At 43.7% G+C, this 20,481-nt stretch overlaps 1 protein-coding gene across 1 annotated transcript; it reads right to left on the bottom strand.

Moving 5' to 3' along the window:
- Positions 1–10,248: 10,248 nt before the first annotated feature.
- Positions 10,249–20,097, bottom strand: LOC136442640 (fibropellin-1-like). Its single transcript, XM_066439584.1, has 20 exons — positions 20,058–20,097; positions 19,659–19,772; positions 19,158–19,271; positions 18,869–18,982; positions 18,643–18,756; positions 17,704–17,817; positions 17,079–17,192; positions 16,491–16,604; positions 16,045–16,158; positions 15,727–15,840; positions 15,316–15,429; positions 14,996–15,109; positions 14,615–14,728; positions 14,264–14,377; positions 13,366–13,479; positions 13,034–13,147; positions 12,702–12,815; positions 12,213–12,326; positions 11,530–11,646; positions 10,249–11,120 (listed from the first exon to the last, which is right to left on the bottom strand). The coding sequence occupies exons 1-20, from the start codon at positions 20,095–20,097 to the stop codon at positions 10,249–10,251; spliced, it is 2,967 nt and encodes a 988-aa protein (XP_066295681.1).
- Positions 20,098–20,481: the final 384 nt, after the last annotated feature.

Raw genomic sequence — 20,481 nt, 5'->3', positions numbered from 1 at the left:
ATCTTCAGAGCTGCCGCTGTCACTTCCTTCATCGCTACTGGAAGCATTTGATTCATTATCCTCCCCATCTTCAGAACTACCGCTGTCACTTCCTTCATCGCTACTGGAGGCAGTTGATTCATTATCCTCCCCATCTCCAGAGCTGCCGCTGTCACTTCCTTCATCGCTACTGGAGGCAGTTGATTCATTATCCTCCCAACTTTCAGAGCTGCCGCTGTCACTTCCTTCATCGCTACTGAAGGCAGTTGATTCATTATCCTCCCCATCTTCAGAGCTGCCGCTGTCACTTCCTTCATCGCTACTGGAGGCAGTTGATTCATTATTCTCCCCACCTGCAGAATTGCCGCTGTCACTTCCTTCAACACTACTGGAGGCAGTTGATTCATTATCCTCCTCATCTCGAGAGCTGCCGCTGTCACTTCCTTCATCGCTACTGGAGGCATTTGATTCATTATCCTCCTCATCTTCAGAGCTGCCGCTGTCACTTCCTTCATCGCTACTGGAGGCAGTTGATTCATTATCCTCCCAACCTTCAGAGCTGCCGCTGTCACTTCCTTCATCGCTACTGGAGGCAGTTGATTCATTATCCTCCCCACCTTCAGAGCTGCCGCTCTCACTTCCTTCATCGCTACTGGAGGCAGTTGATTCATTATCCTCCCCACCTTCAGAGCTGCCGCTGTCACTTCCTTCAAGACTACTGGAGGCATTTGATTCATTATCCTCCTCATCTCCAGAGCTGCCGCTGTCACTTCCTTCATCGCTACTGGAGGCAGTTGATTCATTATCCTCCCCACCTTCAGAGCTGCCGCTGTCATTTCCTTCAACACTACTGGAGGCATTTGATTCATTATCCTCCTCATCTCCAGAGCTGCCGCTGTCACTTCCTTCATCGCTACTGGAGGCATTTGATTCATTATCCACCCCATCTTCAGAGCTGCCGATGTCACTTCCTTCATCACTACTGGAGGCAGTTGATTCATTATCCTCCTCACCTTCAGAGCTGCCGCTGTCGGTTCCTTCATCGCTACTGGAGGTAGTTGATTCATTATCCTCCCCATCTTCAGAGCTGCCGCTGTCACTTCCTTCATCGCTACTGGAGGCAGTTGATTCATTATCCTCCCAACCTTCAGAGCTGCCGCTGTCACTTCCTTCATCGCTACTGGAGGCAGTTGATTCATTATCCTCCCAACCTTCAGAGCTGCCGCTGTCACTTCCTTCAACACTACTGGAGGCAGTTGATTCATTATCCTCCTCATCTCCAGAGCTGCCGCTGTCACTTCCTTCATCGCTTCTGGAGGCAGTTGATTCATTATCCTCCTCTTCTCCAGAGCTGCCGCTGTCACTTCCTTCATCGCTACTGGAGGCAGTTGATTCATTATCCACCCCATCTTCAGAGCTGCCGCTGTCACTTCCTTCGACGCTACTGGAGGCAGTTGATTCATTCTCCTCCCCAACTTCAGAGCTGCCGCTGTCACTTCCTTCATCCCTGCTGGAGGCAGTTGATTCATTATCCTCCCCACCTTCAGAGCTGCCGATGTCTCTTCCTTCATCACTACTGGAGGCAGTTGATTCATTATCCTCCCCACCTTCAGAGCTGCCGCTGTCGGTTCCTTCATCGCTACTGGAGGTAGTTGATTCATTATTCTCCCCACCTTCAGTGCTGCCGCTGTCACTTCCTTCATCGCTACTGGAGGTAGTTGATTCATTATCCTCCCCATCTTCAGAGCTGCCGCTGTCACTTCCTTCATCGCTACTGGAGGTAGTTGATTCATTATTCTCCCCACCTTCAGTGCTGCCGCTGTCACTTCCTTCATCGCTACTGGAGGTAGTTGATTCATTATCCTCCCCATCTTCAGAGCTGCCGCTGTCACTTCCTTCATCGCTACTGGAGGCAGTTGATTCATTATCCTCCCAACCTTCAGAGCTGCCGCTGTCACTTCCTTCATCGCTACTGGAGGCAGTTGATTCATTATCCTCCTCACCTGCAGAGCTGCTGCTGTCACTTTCTTCATCGCTACTGGAGGCATTTGATTCATTATCCTCCCCACCTTCAGAGCTGCCGTTGTCACTTCCTTCAACACTACTGGAGGCAGTTGATTCATTATCCACCCCATCTTCAGAGCTGCCGCTGTCACTTCCTTCATCGCTACTGGAGGCATTTTTTTCATTATCCACCCCATCTTCAGAGCTGCCGCTGTCACTTCCTTCGACGCTACTGGAGGCAGTTGATTCATTATCCTCCCCATCTTCAGAGCTGCCGCTGTCACTTCCTTCATCGCTACTGGAGGCAGTTGATTCATTACCCTCCCCACCTTCCGAGCTGCCGCTGTCACTTCCTTCATCACTACTGGAGGCAGTTGATTCATTATCCTCCCCACCTTCAGAGCTGCCGCTGTCACTTCCTTCAACACTACTGGAGGCAGTTGATTCATTATCCTCCCCATCTTCAGAGCTGCCGCTGTCACTTCCTTCATCGCTACTGGAGACAGTTGATTCATTATCCTCCTCATCTTCAGAGCTGCCGCTGTCACTTCCTTCATCGCTACTGGAGGCAGTTGATTCATTATCCTCCCCACCTTCAGAGCTGCCGCTCTCACTTCCTTCATCGCTACTGGAGGCAGTTGATTCATTACCCTCCCCACCTTCAGAGCTGCCGCTGTCACTTCCTTCATCGCTACTGGAGACAGTTGATTCATTATCCTCCTCATCTTCAGAGCTGCCGCTGTCACTTCCTTCATCGCTACTGGAGGCAGTTGATTCATTATCCTCCCCACCTTCAGTGCTGCCACTGTCACTTCCTTCATCGCTACTGGAGGCAGTTGATTCATTATCCTCCTCATCTTCAGAGCTGCCGCTGTCACTTCCTTCATCACTACTGGAGACAGTTGATTCATTATCCTCCTCATCTTCAGAGCTGCCGCTGTCACTTCCTTCATCGCTACTGGAGGCAGTTGATTCATTATCCTCCCCATCTTCAGTGCTGCCACTGTCACTTCCTTCATCGCTACTGGAGGCAGTTGATTCATTATCCTCCCCACCTTCAGAGCTGCCGCTCTCACTTCCTTCATCGCTACTGGAGGCAGTTGATTCATTACCCTCCCCACCTTCAGAGCTGCCGCTGTCACTTCCTTCATCGCTACTGGAGGCAGTTGATTCATTATCCTCCATACCTTCAGAGCTGCCGCTCTCACTTCCTTCATCGCTACTGGAGGCAGTTGATTCATTACCCTCCCCACCTTCAGAGCTGCCGCTGTCACTTCCTTCATCGCTACTGGAGACAGTTGATTCATTATCCTCCTCATCTTCAGAGCTGCCGCTCTCACTTCCTTCATCGCTACTGGAGGCATTTGATTCATTATCCTCCCCACCTTCAGAGCTGCCGCTGTCACTTCCTTCATCGCTACTGGAGGCATTTGATTCATTATCCTCCCCACCTTCAGAGCTGCCGCTGTCACTTCCTTCATCGCTACTGGAGACAGTTGATTCATTATCCTCCTCATCTTCAGAGCTGCCGCTCTCACTTCCTTCATCGCTACTGGAGGCAGTTGATTCATTACCCTCCCCACCTTCAGAGCTGCCGCTGTCACTTCCTTCATCGCTACTGGAGGCAGTTGATTCATTACCCTCCCCACCTTCAGAGCTGCCGCTGGCACTTCCTTCATCGCTACTGGAGACAGTTGATTCATTATCCTCCTCATCTTCAGAGCTGCCGCTGTCACTTCCTTCATCGCTACTGGAGGCAGTTGATTCATTATCCTCCCCACCTTCAGAGCTGCCGCTCTCACTTCCTTCATCGCTGCTGGAGGCAGTTGATTCATTACCCTCCCCACCTTCAGAGCTGCCGCTGTCACTTCCTTCATCGCTACTGGAGACAGTTGATTCATTATCCTCCTCATCTTCAGAGCTGCCGCTGTCACTTCCTTCATCGCTACTGGAGACAGTTGATTCATTATCCTCCTCATCTTCAGAGCTGCCGCTGTCACTTCCTTCATCGCTACTGGAGACAGTTGATTCATTATCCTCCCCACCTTCAGAGCTGCCGCTGTCACTTCCTTCATCGCTACTGGAGACAGTTGATTCATTATCCTCCTCATCTTCAGAGCTGCCGCTGTCACTTCCTTCATCGCTACTGGAGGCAGTTGATTCATTATCCTCCCCACCTTCAGAGCTGCCGCTCTCACTTCCTTCATCGCTACTGGAGGCAGTTGATTCATTACCCTCCCCACCTTCAGAGCTGCCGCTGTCACTTCCTTCTTCATCGCTACTGGAGGCAGTTGATTCATTATCCTCCCCACCTTCAGAGCTGCCGCTGTCACTTCCTTCATCACTACTGGAGACAGTTGATTCATTATCCTCCTCATCTTCAGAGCTGCCGCTGTCACTTCCTTCATCGCTACTGGAGGCAGTTGATTCATTATCCTCCCCACCTTCAGAGCTGCCGCTCTCACTTCCTTCATCGCTACTGGAGACAGTTGATTCATTATCCTCCTCATCTTCAGAGCTGCCGCTGTCACTTCCTTCATCGCTACTGGAGGCAGTTGATTCATTATCCTCCCCATCTTCAGTGCTGCCACTGTCACTTCCTTCATCGCTACTGGAGGCAGTTGATTCATTATCCTCCCCACCTTCAGAGCTGCCGCTCTCACTTCCTTCATCGCTACTGGAGGCAGTTGATTCATTACCCTCCCCACCTTCAGAGCTGCCGCTGTCACTTCCTTCATCGCTACTGGAGGCAGTTGATTCATTATCCTCCCCACCTTCAGAGCTGCCGCTCTCACTTCCTTCATCGCTACTGGAGGCAGTTGATTCATTACCCTCCCCACCTTCAGAGCTGCCGCTGTCACTTCCTTCATCGCTTCTGGAGACAGTTGATTCATTATCCTCCTCATCTTCAGAGCTGCCGCTGTCACTTCCTTCATCGCTACTGGAGACAGTTGATTCATTATCCTCCTCATCTTCAGAGCTGCCGCTCTCACTTCCTTCATCGCTACTGGAGGCAGTTGATTCATTACCCTCCCCACCTTCAGAGCTGCCGCTGTCACTTCCTTCATCGCTACTGGAGGCAGTTGATTCATTACCCTCCCCACCTTCAGAGCTGCCGCTGGCACTTCCTTCATCGCTACTGGAGACAGTTGATTCATTATCCTCCTCATCTTCAGAGCTGCCGCTGTCACTTCCTTCATCGCTACTGGAGGCAGTTGATTCATTATCCTCCCCACCTTCAGAGCTGCCGCTCTCACTTCCTTCATCGCTACTGGAGGCAGTTGATTCATTACCCTCCCCACCTTCAGAGCTGCCGCTGTCACTTCCTTCATCGCTACTGGAGACAGTTGATTCATTATCCTCCTCATCTTCAGAGCTGCCGCTGTCACTTCCTTCATCGCTACTGGAGACAGTTGATTCATTATCCTCCCCACCTTCAGAGCTGCCGCTGTCACTTCCTTCATCGCTACTGGAGACAGTTGATTCATTATCCTCCTCATCTTCAGAGCTGCCGCTGTCACTTCCTTCATCGCTACTGGAGGCAGTTGATTCATTATCCTCCCCACCTTCAGAGCTGCCGCTCTCACTTCCTTCATCGCTACTGGAGGCAGTTGATTCATTACCCTCCCCACCTTCAGAGCTGCCGCTGTCACTTCCTTCAACACTACTGGAGGCATTTGATTCATTATCCTCCTCATCTCCAGAGCTGCCGCTGTCACTTCCTTCATCGCTACTGGAGGCATTTGATTCATTATCCTCCCCACCTTCAAAGCTGCCGCTGTCACTTCCTTCAACACTACTGGAGGCATTTGATTCATTATCCTCCTCATCTCCAGAGCTGCCGCTGTCACTTCCTTCATCGCTACTGGAGGCATTTGATTCATTATCCACCCCATCTTCAGAGCTGCCGATGTCACTTCCTTCATCACTACTGGAGGCAGTTGATTCATTATCCTCCTCATCTCCAGAGCTGCCGCTGTCACTTCCTTCATCGCTACTGGAGGCAGTTGATTCGTTATCCTCCCCACCTTCAGAGCTGCCGCTGTCACCTCCTCCATCGCTGCTGGAGGCAGTTGATTCATTATCCTCTCCACCTTCAGAGCTGCCGCTGTCACTTCCTTCAACACTACTGGAGGCATTTGATTCATTATCCTCCTCATCTCCAGAGCTGCCGCTGTCACTTCCTTCATCGCTACTGGAGGCATTTGATTCATTATCCACCCCATCTTCAGAGCTGCCGATGTCACTTCCTTCATCACTACTGGAGGCAGTTGATTCATTATCCTCCTCATCTCCAGAGCTGCCGCTGTCACTTCCTTCATCGCTACTGGAGGCAGTTGATTCGTTATCCTCCCCACCTTCAGAGCTGCCGCTGTCACCTCCTCCATCGCTGCTGGAGGCAGTTGATTCATTATCCTCCCCACCTTCAGAGCTGCCGCTGGAACTTCCGTCGGTATAACTGTCATCTTCGCTCGTTGAGTCTTTACCATCAGTAGTGTTGTCAGCTTCGGAGCCGTCGGTATCACTGTCATCATCGCTGGTGGAGTCTGTTATATCACTTGTGTTGTCAACCTCTGACAGATCGGTGTCACTGTCATCATCGCTGGCATTGTCATTTTCTTCCTCACTTTCTGAGTCGTCGACGTCATCTTCATCCTCATCTTCACTCTCTTCAATTTCTACAGCGTTAGAAATGGTTACTTAACAATTCCTTTCTACAGGCGCTTCGTGTAGATGATGCAGAATAAAATTGTGGGATTTAAAAAAAAGAGGCTGCTGCTTGTCCACAAAAATGTTATCGCTTGTGCAAACCGATGAAAATTGTTTGGAAATCTGAAGATTTACTACTAGATTTGTCTGGTAGCTTTGTCCTGATCTACATTAGCTAAACTATACTAACTACATTTTCATTACACGTATTTTGGGAAATAACGCTACATATAAAACAAACTAAATAAAGCATGAAAACTGTTTGATCAATAATCTGTCATGTTTTAACTATCTTTTAAAATGAATGAAACCCAATTTATTAAAGTCACCAACCTGATTCACACCAGTGCCCAGTGAACCCCGATCCACAGGTACATTTATAAAAGTTCTCAGGATCGGGTAGACATATGGCTCCGTTCTGACAAGGGTTGGGGTCGCAGAAATCGAAAGCTGTTGGAGAAAGAAACAGACCATCAAAATTTTAGTACAAAGTATATAATTGAACTATCGTCAATATGTTGTTAGATGTTAATCATTTCTTTGTTGGCTCGTTCACAGTACAAATATGCAAATTAGCAATTTTAGTTTTGAAAAATAATTTAATGCATTTTGCCTCCATTAATGATCACCAAAATGGCAGCGTGTTTTCTTCGACGCATTGATTATGTATTATAGGCAGGCATACCGGTAGCGTATGTAACAACAATACACTTGGTCTTTTCGTCTAATGATTTAAAGTTTTGGCTGCATCTATTGGAATAAAAGGGCGTATTAATGGACTGTTAGAAACAGGGTAAACCTTCCTTACAGCAGGTCAAGTAAAATGTAATAGAATTATGAGGCAATTGTAAGATACATTTAAGTTAAAGTCATTACTCTAAAACATTTTGTTAAGCAAGATGGGCTTCAAATAACAGCAAACAAGTCCTTTATTATTAATGAGTAATAAATGAGAAAGGACATTAATGTTGAGGTGACGTACATTGATCACAGTTGAAACCAAAGAATCCTTCTTCACAGGCACAAGTGTACGAGATGACGCGGTCCGTACAGTTCCCCCCGTTCTGACATGGGTTGGGGTCGCAGTTGTCAATTTCTGAATGTAATACATAGTAGGGAGATATTTGAATCCATTTGAAATGCTTTTTGTTTGCTTGTCTAACGTCGTTCACATATAGAGAGTTCGGTGATTAGGACTGCTGACTAACCAAAAATCTCTTGGCTCAAATGAATTTTGCTAATAATTGTTTGTTATACGTATTTTTCAACACTGTAGTTGAGTCCTTCCCTTTGTATTGTTCATCAGCATCAAATGCAAGATGACAAATATGAAGGGCAAACACACTTAAATCAAAAGGCCGAACAAAATTAAAGCATAAAAAACATTTCTTTGTATATTTAAGGTTGAAGAAAGAAATGTCATGTTATATATTTATTAGGACATAAAAAGCTAAGAGAAAATCGACGTGCTTGTTTCGCACTCATCTCCTTCAAATCCCGGTAGACAGAAACAAGAGTAGATATTCACACCATCACTGCATAAACCCCCGTTTTGACATGGATCAGAGGCACAGTCATTAATATCTTGTGAGATAAAATTTAAAATGATGCTGACTATTATCAGGAGAGAACTGGCGCTATGGCTCAGCTGGTTGGGAGCTCGCCTAGCAACCATACTTAATGGAACGGAAGAGTGGGGTTTAATCAGTGGCAATGGCAATTTTTCAACATCAATTTCTGTTTCATTTTAGTTAAAGGGCGTAAGACCCTAATGACATCAACATTAAAAATGTCCTGAAATTACAGAAAACATAATACTATTGTTTAATAACATAGAAATTTTCACAACATATTCACACTTCGGATGTTATTGAACATTGATCCATGAAAACATCATACCTCCAGCTTTTGATTCTTCCCATCAGGTAATTACATTGATCAGTGACTTACCTGCTCATGACGTCACAAGAACATGGCAGCCGATTTGGAACTTTGCACAACGGCTCGGAAAGAACGTTATTTTTACAAGAAAACGAAATAGATATTGTTATGTCCTTAAATTAAATATTATAACGAAAATTAAGCACTGTTTGCTCATTAAATAATGTTTTGGGCAAGCCGTTGTGTAAGGTTCCGAGCCGGCTGCCTTGTTCTGTGTTAGTTACGTCATGAGCAGGTATTAGTCACTGATTAATTGTATTACCTGGTGAGAAGATCAGATAAGAATAAAGAGCTGGATCCATGGATGTATGGTTTCTGATGGTTCAGTGTTAGATAACATCAGAAGGGTGTGTATTTGTTTTAAACGTTTATATTCCTTCAATAATAAGAAAATGTTGTATTTTGGTGTCTTATGCCCTTTAACTATTCTTGCTCAAGAATGTGAAAGAAATATAATTTTTGAACAATTTTAAAGGAACGTCATGTCAATTCTTTTTGACAGGAACTGCCTTTTAATAGTGCAAATGAATTTTTCTTCACAGGATCAAGAAACCTTCTGTTACTAGTGCCGTGTTAATCGTTGGTATATAGAATGCCAGTTCCATAAATGCCAATGTTCTGACGTAAGACTTCAAAGTGGTTGATGGAATTAAGTTGACATAAAAAAGGCACCTACTTGTTTCGCAATGTTCTCCTTCAAATCCTACTGAACACTGACACGTGTACGAATCCACACCTTCGATACAGACACCTCCGTTGAGGCAAGGTTCAAGGGCACAGTAGTCAATACCTGCGCAACAAAGAAATAAACAAGCGATCCGGAATGAAAATGTTAAAGTTGAAAATAAAGTAGTTTGGACACTTGGTTACATTATCCCCTCCATTAGCTCTGATAGTCATATAAAATAAGTACATAGCTTATCTACCCGTAGTACGAAAACAACATACAACTGGCAAACTACATAAAGTTGTAACAGCTATTTACATATCATATCAAAGTTGACTAGCTTATAAACATGTGCCTTATGATCTCCTGTCTTTTCTTGCTGTGTTGTCGTTTTATCCGGTTTGGCAAACTGTTCAACATAGATACAGATCTGTACATGAAATTCTTTTTCAGTGCGTTTGTTTTTGGTTTCGTCGTTCTGTATGCGCTCCTGCTGGCGGGGCGTGTTTTGTATCTTGTTGTTTTGTGGTAATGATCCTATGGAACTGAGCGACAGTGTTTACTTACATCCTTTCTTTAACAGCCCGCCATTATAGAGACGCGTGAAAATGTTGTCATGGGATCTTGAAGCCACGGAAGCCAGGCGTGCTGCTTTGTTTTGCATGACTTGCAGTAGCTCAATATTACCAAGCGGCGTATCAAACTGGTGAGCAGTATATACTAGTAATCAATGTGCGACAGTGAGTCGGATTCTGTTAGAAGCTTAAGCAGTGATGAGTCCAGCTAAATGTCACATTTCTTTATCATTCCCAGTGCGCAGGCCATATTCCTTGCGGTTACTTTTAAGTGGCTGCCAAAAAAAGCCATACATAAAGTTTTGTGCCAAAGAGTTGCTGGGTGACTTGGCTGTTCGACTCTTAGGCCAATGTAATTAAAGAAAATCTATTCTAGCTTTTTCTTTCTAAAATAGGCAAGGAGTCTGCTGGATCATTGTCGTCACCTTCAAAACTGCTGACGCCACTCTCTTCCTCGTTGGCGGAGCCATCGTCGGATCCATCACTGTCGTTGTCGCTGGCGGAGTCAGTATTGTCACTAGTATTGTGATCTTCGGCGCCGCCGGTGTCACTGCCATCATCGCTGGTCGAGTCTGCTGCATCACTAGTGTCGTCATCTTCGGCACCGGCAGTGGTGTCACTGTCATCATCTCTGGTCGAGTCTGTTCCAGCACTAGTGTCGGCATCTACGGAGCCAGCGGTGTCACTGTCATCATCTCTGGTCGAGTCTGTTCCAGCACTAGTGTCGTCGTCTTCGGAGCCAGTGGTGTCACTATCATTATCGCTGGTCGAGTCTGTTCCAGCACTAGTGTCGGCATCTTCGGAGCCGGCAGTGGTGTCACTGTCATCATCGCTGGTCGAGTCTGTTCCAGCACTAGTGTCGTCGTCTTCGGAGCCAGCGGTGTCACTGTCATCTTCGCTGGTCGAGTCTGTTCCAGCACTAGTGTCGGCATCTTCGGAGCCGGCAGTGGTGTCACTGTCATCATCGCTGGTCGAGTCTGCTGCATCACTAGAGTCGTCATCTTCGGAGCCGGCGGTGTCACTGTCATTATCGCTGGTCGAGTCTGTTCCAGCACTAGTGTCGGCATCTTCGGAGCCGGCAGTGGTGTCACTGCCATCTTCGCTGGTGGAGTCTGCTGCATCACTAGAGTCGTCATCTTCGGAGCCAGCGGTGTCACTGTCATCTTCGCTGGCATTGTCACTTCCTACCTCACTTACAGAGTCGGTGACGTCACTTTTATCCTCATCTTCACTCTCTTCAATTTCTATAGCGATTAAAATTGTCACTTAGTAATAACTTTTAGCACAGGCGCTTCGGCGTAGATGCCTTCAGAATAAAGTCGTTTGATTAAAAAAAAAGATGCTGTTGACTTTCTAAAAAAACTTTTATCGCTTGCGCAGAGCGATAACAGTTGTTTGGAAATCTGAAGGTTTGATACTGGATTTGTCTAGGATCTTTGTGCGAATCTACATTAGCTGTAAGCTACACCAACTGCATTTTCTTTAAATTTCACTTCATGAATTTTGGAAAATAACGCTACCTTTATAAAAGCAAACTAAATAGAACCAGATCACTGTTTGATCAATGATATGTTACGCTCATTGTTTTGACTATCTTTAAATTGAACACAGTTCAAATTCTGAAGTCAAACCCAAATCATAAAAATCACCAACCTGATTCACACCATTGCCCAGTGAACCCCGATTCACAGGTACATTTGTAAAAGTGCTCAGGATCGGGTGAACATATGGCTCCGTTCTGACAAGGATTGGGGTCGCAGAAATCGAAAGCTGTTGGAGAAACAAACAGATAATCAAAATGTCAATACAAAGTTTATCTCTTAGAAACTTTTATCAATATGCTGTTAGATCATTTCTTTTGTGTTGGCTCGTTCTCAGTAAAAAATGTGCAAATTAGCAATTTCAGCTTCGAAAAATAATCCAATGCCTTCTCAGGGAAACCTACTTGATTTTTCAAGATAATGCCTCCATTAATCAATATTATGGTCACAAAATGGCAGCGTATTTTCTTCGATGCATTTATTATACATTATAGGCAGGCATACCGGTAGTGTATGTAACAACAATACACTTTGGTCTTTTCTTCTAAATGATTTACAGTTTTGGCTGCATCTATTGGAATAAAAGTGCGTATAAACAGACTGTTAGAAATTGAGTAAGTTCCTTACACCAGGTAAACTAAATAAATGCACTAGAAAGCATTAGGCAATGGTAACATACGTTATAGTCACTACTCTGAAACATTTTGTTAAGCATGATGGACTAAACATAACAGCAAGTCCTTTCTTATCAATTAGTAATTACTGAAAAAGAAAATGAATGTTGAGGTGACGTACATGCATCACAGTTGAAACCAAAGAATCCTTCTTCACAGGCACAAGTGTACGAGTTGACACGGTCCGTACAGATCCCTCCGTTCTGACATGGATTGGGGGCGCAGTCGTCAATATCTGGATGTAAAACATAGTAGTGAGTATTTTGAATTCATTTGACATGCATTTTGTTTGTTTGTCCACCGTCGTTCTCGCTTAGGGATTCCAGTCATTAGGACTGCTGAGTGACCCAAAATTTCTTTGCTCAAATGAATTTTGCTAACGATTGTTTGTTATACGTATTTTTCAGCTCTTTAGTTGAGTCTTTCCCTTTGTATTGTTCATCGTTATGAAATACAAGATGATAGATCTGAGTGGCAATACACCTCAATCAAAATGACGAACTTACAAAATTATAGCATTAAAATCCTTGAATGTTCCTTAAAATCTAAACCAATAATATTGGCAAGACATTGCGACAATGTTAACTGATACGTTAACTATGTCACCTACTTGTTTCACAGTGTTCGCCCTCGAACCCGATAGAACACTGACAAGTGTACGAATCCACACCGTCAATGCAGAAACCTCCGTTGACGCAGGGTCCAAGGATACAATCATCTATGTCTGGGTAACAGAACAACTCACAGTAAAATGCAAAAGCTGAACACAAACTATTTTATTTGTACTAATGATATTCCATAGAATATCAGTACAACAAAAAAACCTATGAATTGTGATTCTTATGTGTCTTTTAAGGTCCTGCTAGCATTTCTGTTGTTTATTCATATCATTTTTGTGTTGTAAGATGCGAAATTGAAGACAATTTCAGAAAAGCAACGTACTTGATTCACAGTTGACGCCTTCGAACCCTGACGCACACTCACAACTGTACGAGTCCACTTGATCAGTACACGTAGCTCCGTTAAGGCATGGCTCAGGTTCGCAGTCGTCGATGTCTGGATCAGATATGAAGAGAAAAAAAAAACCCACATAAGATCTCTTTTTTTAAAATCAATCATTCACATAATCAGATAAACATGCTCCCGTGGGCATAGCGCCTAGGAAGATTGTTCTCCAGTCGCATCTGGCCCAGGCTGAAACCCATACACCCAGGCTATCTCAAGCAGGATCAATATTTGATAGATTTTGAAATTAGAAAAAAAATGCCACATACCTGTTTCACAGTTAAGGCCCCCGAATCCTGCTGCACACTCACAGGTGTGCGAATTCACATCGTCAGTGCAGGTACCCCCATTCTGACACGGGTCAGGTTCACAGTCATCAATATCTGGAGGAAAAACATTGTAGAACAATGTGTGTATACCTTTGACACATTTATTTGTTTAGAAGCAGTAATGCTTTTATATCGAGAACACAACTTGATATCGCTACAGTCACAGACCGAAGTCTGAATTGATGTTACAGTTATTTTACAATATAAGACTGCTAGCGATGAAAATAGCGATAAATATTCAGAACTAACTAATCTTAAATATCATCATCGATCTAAAATATAGGAATGCCAAGAATCAGCGAAATCACTAAATATTTGTTGTTATATATTTTTTGATGCAAGTTCCTATTTGTGATCTATTTAAAAGCCCTATTTAAGTTTTGACATTTGATACAGGCGTATAGAACATCACACTTTATGCCATGTCACGATGTCCCTTTTCTTCTAGGTGACCATGGATATCACTCATAGTTCAAATGAGCCCACCTAATGAGTCCATCAAATCGCTAGAGATGTCGAAGAGCCTCAGGTCATGCAAATCCAACTCTGTCTATAATCTGTCACTTAACGGTCACCATACAATGGAAAGCAGACTATCACTTAACTGAACTGACATAATAATATTGGGTTGGAGAGGTCAGTGAAATATATACACAAACTTAACAACACTGACCTGTGTAGATTCATATTGTGAAAAACTGACTTTAAGTTATCTTTCTTTCGTTACTCGTCCTGCGTTGATATATGAAGTACAATGAGACCATGGCACTATGTTTTCTTTGACGTAGGCTTTGTATGCTCTTGGAAGGTAAATTTGTCGGTACAAAAAGTCACCTACTTGTTTCACAGTTTTCCCCCATAAATCCAACTGAACACTGGCATGTGTAAGAATCCACACCGTCGATACAGTCACCTCCGTTGAGGCAAGGTCCAAGGATACAATCATCTATATCTGGGTAGCAAAGAAACAGACCACAACTCCGCATCAAAATACCGAAGTTGAATAAAAATGATTTCAGGCAAACGCTATTCGATAAAAGGTATACATAAATCATTGAAATATAAATTGAATTATAATTTTCTAAGGCATTTCCATGGTCTTACTAGCATATAGGAGTAACTTGTTGCTATTGATTTTCATATATCATTCGTGCGTTGTAAGATTTAAAAAGGAAATCACGGCACGTACTTGTTTCACAGTTGACGCCTTCAAACCCTGGTGCGCACTCACACGTGTACGTACCGGTACCATCGGTACATGTAGCTCCGTTCTGACAAGGGTCAGGCTCACATTCGTCAATGTCTGGATCGAATACAAAGATATATCAACATATAAAATACAATTTGTTTTTAATTCAGTCACACACTCAGATCCGTATGCTGCCGAAGGAAGCGTAGTGCCTCGGTAGATGTGATGTTTTCTATTCTGGTGTTTCCCTGGTTGCCATCCCTGGTAGGCACCTGAATGATCATCGAAATTTTGGTAGACCTTTGAAATCATTTTTCTGTAGACGTTATTTGATATGTATATTCTGGATACTAATGAGAGAAATTGCAAAATACCACGTACTTGTTTCACAGTTAGCGCCTCCGAATCCTGCTGCACACTCACAAGAGTGCGAATTCACGCCGTCAGTGCAGGTACCCCCATTCTGACATGGGTCAGGTTCACAGTCATCAATGTCTGAAAAAAGACACATGTCAAATTGAATAAAGGCCAAATGAATGCTTTCTTTTTCTTTACTGATATAAAACATGCTAACATGCTGATGCAGTATTGGCAGATAGCTTTCCTTTTTCTTTGTTAATCTTATTTTTTTCAATTTTCTGACGTGCAGTTTCTGTAGTCTCGGACAATAAAACCGAACAGATGGTACAAAAGTTGCCTACTTGTTTCACAGTTGTCCCCTACAAATCCAGGTACGCAGTCACAGCTGTACGAATCTACACCATCAGCACAATCCCCTCCGTTGAGGCAAGGCCCAAGAGCACAGTCGTCAATATCTGAATAAGAAGGAAAGAAAGAAACAAACACATGTACACTGGAAAATTTAGATACAAAGTCACTGGAGCAAATGTTATATCATAAGCCTATGCTTAAGGTGTTTTATCATTTAGTATTCTATTGTTTTAAAACATTCAGTATTTTTTCTTGTCCTACTACTTGACTTGTCAGTTTATATATTTTGTCATACCGATTGTGTATTTCTGTGTTTCAAACAAACATAAACAAAGCACCGTAAGAACACCGTAACAACATAAAACAAAAAATACGAGACAAATAAGGTAACAGCCACGTACTTGATTCACAGTTGACGCCTTCGAACCCTGACGCACACTCACAAGTGTACGAGTCCACTTCATCAATGCATGTAGCTCCGTTCTGACACGGGCTGGGGTCGCATTCGTCGATGTCTGGTTCAGATACAAAGAAGAAGTTTCACATTCAATGCAATATGTTTCTAATCACGATTAATGTCCGTGTAGGTTATGTATGTATTATTTCAGACTTCCTGCTTTTGATACACCATGTGTATGTTATTGTGAAAAATAGCAACAATCGAATCTAACGCTGCACAACCGTCTCCGCAGTGCAGGCGTTGCCAAAACGTAACGTACTTGTTTCACAGTTTTCACCGGCGTATCCTGCTGCACATTCACAAGTGTGCGAATCCACACCGTCGATACATGCGCCTCCATTCTGACAAGGGTCAGGCTCACAGTCATCCACATCTAGAGGAAAATGGAGAAAATTCAACATTTTCATGTCTATTCTTTCCTTGTCTAACCTTGATCAACGTATTCTTTTTCATTTAGATTGATGATGGTACGATTCAGCTACAATAAGCATGTTTGTGGTTTGAGATTTAAGGTCCAAGGTAAATATACTGTTTTTATACATTTTTTTTGTTTGTAGACGCCCTAAACTTTTACATGATACCCACAATGCGTCACACTGCGCGTGCGCCATTGAAACCATGAAACCCGCTTACAACCTGGGCTTGTTATGACGTCAGCTGCTTGTATTGTTTGAGAAAAGATGAATTGTTAGAAATGTCCCCTACTTGTTTCACAGTGGGTACCGACGAATCCGGACGCGCAGGTACAGGAGTACTCATCCAGCCCGTCCGTGCAGTTAGCTCCGTTGTGGCACGGCGTAGAGGCGCAGTCGTCTATATCTGAGAATTAAGACCATAATTCAAACAGTCATCGTTTATCAGTAGCCCCAAATCATTAGAAGGGCCCCCCTCTCACTGGACCCGCGGCACGCTGGCGGCGTCGCTGCGCCCTAAACTGGATTCGTGTTACCATTGACTTTACAATGGGAATATCATTCAAAACGTACAAGTGTGACCAACAAGACAACAAAACACAAGACAACAAAACACACAAAATAGTGTGAAGGGGGCTAAGGCAACGTCGTAGGAATTCACGTTGTACTATTCACTTCCCTTGCACGGACGTTATGTATGTTTTCGACGTGTCTGTTTGCTTGAGTTGTATGTCTGTAGTTATACGAATACAGCAGAGTAACAGGAAAATCATGTCACCTCAGACTGACAGGAATTGGAGGTCGAATTGGGGGTGGTCAAAATGGATCTCCCGACATTCTTACATGAAATAGACATGAGTTAAAAACGTAAGGAACTTACTCGTTTCACAAGCAACGCCTTCATACCCTGTGGCACAATCACACATGAACATAGCCACAGCATCGGTGCACTGTCCGCCGTTCTGACACGGGCTGGACTCACATTCGTCGATCTCTGCATTAGATCAGATCAAGAAACATTCATGCATTTATGACTGACTGACTGACTGACTGACTGACTGACTGACTGACTGACTGACTGACTGACTGACTGACTGACTGACTGACTGACTGAATGCATTTCATGGTATTTCAAAACAAAATACCACAGATGTTCTCCTAGATTACATGCGTTTACGTTTTTCAAATCAGCTCGTCGCACACAAAGGGTGTCTTCTTCAAATGACGGCATATGGATACCAACATTGAGGTGGTCATTTCCATTATATTAATAGTAAATAGAACCTCAGGCATTTTCCGACACTGAGAGATATTTTGACACTACGAAAACTATTTTAAGTATGTATGATTGATGAAAATGAATGAAAGGATGTAGAGAAGCTTAAAATCGATTGAAATGCTCATAAAGGGAACCAACATGGCGGTCAGTCTCTATGGATATTGACAATAATTCAATACGATCTTTAACTTTCTCAATGTTTTCTTTAAGAAAGCAGATCACCTACCTATGTCACACACGTCCCCAGTATACCCTGGTGCGCAGTCGCAGGAGAACGAAAGTATGCCATCAACGCACGTGCCGCCATTTTGACAAGGATCGGAGAAACAGTCGTCGATATCTGGATTCATGGATAAAGCAGATGTAATAGATATACATCATATAATTATTTAAGTTCTTATGACACTTAAGTGCAGCATCCTCTGCTTTCGCCGTACAACAATTGTGGTATTACATTAACATTAGTAAGTCAATTTCACGTTTGCGTCTTCTGTTAGACGAAGAATTTCAAGAAAACCCCATCAAAGATATACTTCCAGCTCCGGATTCCTGTAATCATATTACACGATACATATTGTTTGAGCGCGATGTTACATGAGTTAGTTTCAGTGTCACAACCACGTCATACAGATGATAGATGACAATGGTCTACTGTTCGCTGTAATAATGAAATGATGGATTACAATGAAAGTGGGCCGTTCGGCTTCAGCCTATTTGGATTTTTTATTTCATTGGTATTGCAACAGTGCAATACACGTGGAACACAGGTAGCTGTTGCTGATGTCGTGACCCACACACATAATGTAGCCGTTTTTTACACTTGGCTGGAGTGGAGAAAATCGTGTAAAGTGTCTTTTTCCCAAGGACACAAGACCGGTGGCGTCAGGGGATTCGAACCCGGGACCCTTGGGTTCTGGGCCGAAAACCCTGCCGTTACGCCACACGACCCCACGCTACGACCAATTGATTTTAGTAGAGCGATTTAAGCAGGGTCCGACAGAACCAAAAGCCTTTTCTTTAAAATGACAGATGATTTTGTGCGACAACTGTACGTCTATCTCAAGAACACCCCCCCCCCCCCACCGAGTTTAATTTGCCATCTTACGACGACCGTACGACGGATCAGCCAGGGGTCAGTATATATAGGGATATCAAAGCATCTTACTTTCTTCACACCAGTCCCCGTTGAATCCATCCAGACAGATACATCGGTAAGAGTCCACTTCGTCGACACATACAGCGTCATTCAGGCAGGGATGCGGTGCACAGTCGTCAAAATCTAGATAAAAATATGAATCAGAAAATAAATGTAAAAAAATTAAGGTGTGCGTTTTGCTTATCTTTGTAAAAAGAAGGAGGTTATAAGAGATTGAAGAAAAAAATGCACATACTTGTTTCACAGAGAACTCCCTCAAATCCGGCAACACATTCGCATTGAAATGAGTTCACACCGTCAATGCATTCACCGTCGTTGAGACATGGGTTGGACGCGCACTCGTCAACATCTGGATGATGAAGACAATTGAACACATAAGTAAATAAATAAATAAATACAAAGATGGATAGATATATGTTGGCCATCAGGCTTCTAGGAACCTGACCAGACCATGGAAGGGCTGCTAGAAACTCGATTCAGTCTGGCTAATAAAAAAGAAATGAATTGATTTAAATGTAGCTTACCTGTTTCACACAGGTCACCGACATATCCAGCTTCACATTCACAGGTGTAATCATTAACCCCATCCGTGCAGTTACCTCCATTTAGACATGGTTTGGGATCACAGTCATCGATATCTGGATTTCAAAATATGAAAATCGTTAACAAATAGTTCCTCTGCCTTTTGACGTGGCAAGCCCAGGCGTTGGCCGTCGTACGATATCGATGTTGTAAAGTTTTGAACAAAACCAACTGGTGGCAATAATGTAAGGCAGCCACTTTTGAAATGAAACAGTTCTAGATCTATTCTAACGACAGATGTATCACTACCTACGGCAATCGCATGGCAAATATAACCAGGCCCTAGACGATCAAAAGGGCGGGTTATTTCCACCACATTTCAGATTTCATGCCATCTGTTATTATCACTGTATCACTTGCTTGAATTAGTAGTATTGGTTGACCTTTAATAATAGTTTATTTGCAACAATTGACTGACGTAAGATGGAGAAAAGGTGACGTACTTGTTTCACAGAACAAACCGAGGAATCCTACTTCGCAGGCACATTCGAACGAATCCAGGCCTTCTGTACAGTTTCCTCCGTTTTGACACGGGTTAGGATCGCACTTTCCAACGTCTGCAAAGAGAGAAAGGTAGAAAATACATATAAATTTGTTCTTGTTGTGTTTTGCTTGTGTAGCATACCCAGTAAACCACATCGTGGCATAATACGTCAAGTTTGAACTAAATAGTGCAAGCTCCATATACGGATATTATAATCTTTTCATCCATCCCTGGGGGTAACCCCCTCTCTTAAGTGTAGTGGGTTCTTTAAGTGTTTAGGTGGAATTTTCTTAAAGACGGGATCGTCTTATCCGCGGAACGTCCCTAGCAAAAGCTAGCTAGATACTTACCTACTTACCAATAAGTCGAGTGAGGAAATCAGTGTAAGGTGCCTGCATGCCCCAAAGGCACAAAGTCGGGACTTATCAGGAATTCTCAGTATCTCAAGGTTCAGAGTCAACAATTCATAACCACAAAGCCATCGTGCCACCGTTGATTCCTTACTATTTGTTTTAAGTCTGAGGGTTGATATGCTATCCAACAACATAGATGTATATTACAATGGACAACAATCGGAGCAAGCAGATTACACGTACATATTCTACACGTAAACCCCTCGAAGCCAACGTTGCATTCGCAAGTGAACGAGTCCACCCCGTCGGTACAGGTTCCTCCGTTCTGGCACGGGTTCGGGTCGCAGTCGTCAATATCTGAAGAGAAAACACAACGAAACGGTGCATGAGAAATTTTCATATTCCCCTGTACCTGTAAGTCATAATTGA

Source organism: Branchiostoma lanceolatum, chromosome 9 (genome assembly GCF_035083965.1).
Source record: "Branchiostoma lanceolatum isolate klBraLanc5 chromosome 9, klBraLanc5.hap2, whole genome shotgun sequence".
NCBI lineage: Eukaryota > Metazoa > Chordata > Leptocardii > Amphioxiformes > Branchiostomatidae > Branchiostoma > Branchiostoma lanceolatum.
The sequence above is the reverse complement of the archived record's forward strand: the minus strand, read 5'-3'. Positions and strand labels throughout refer to the sequence as shown.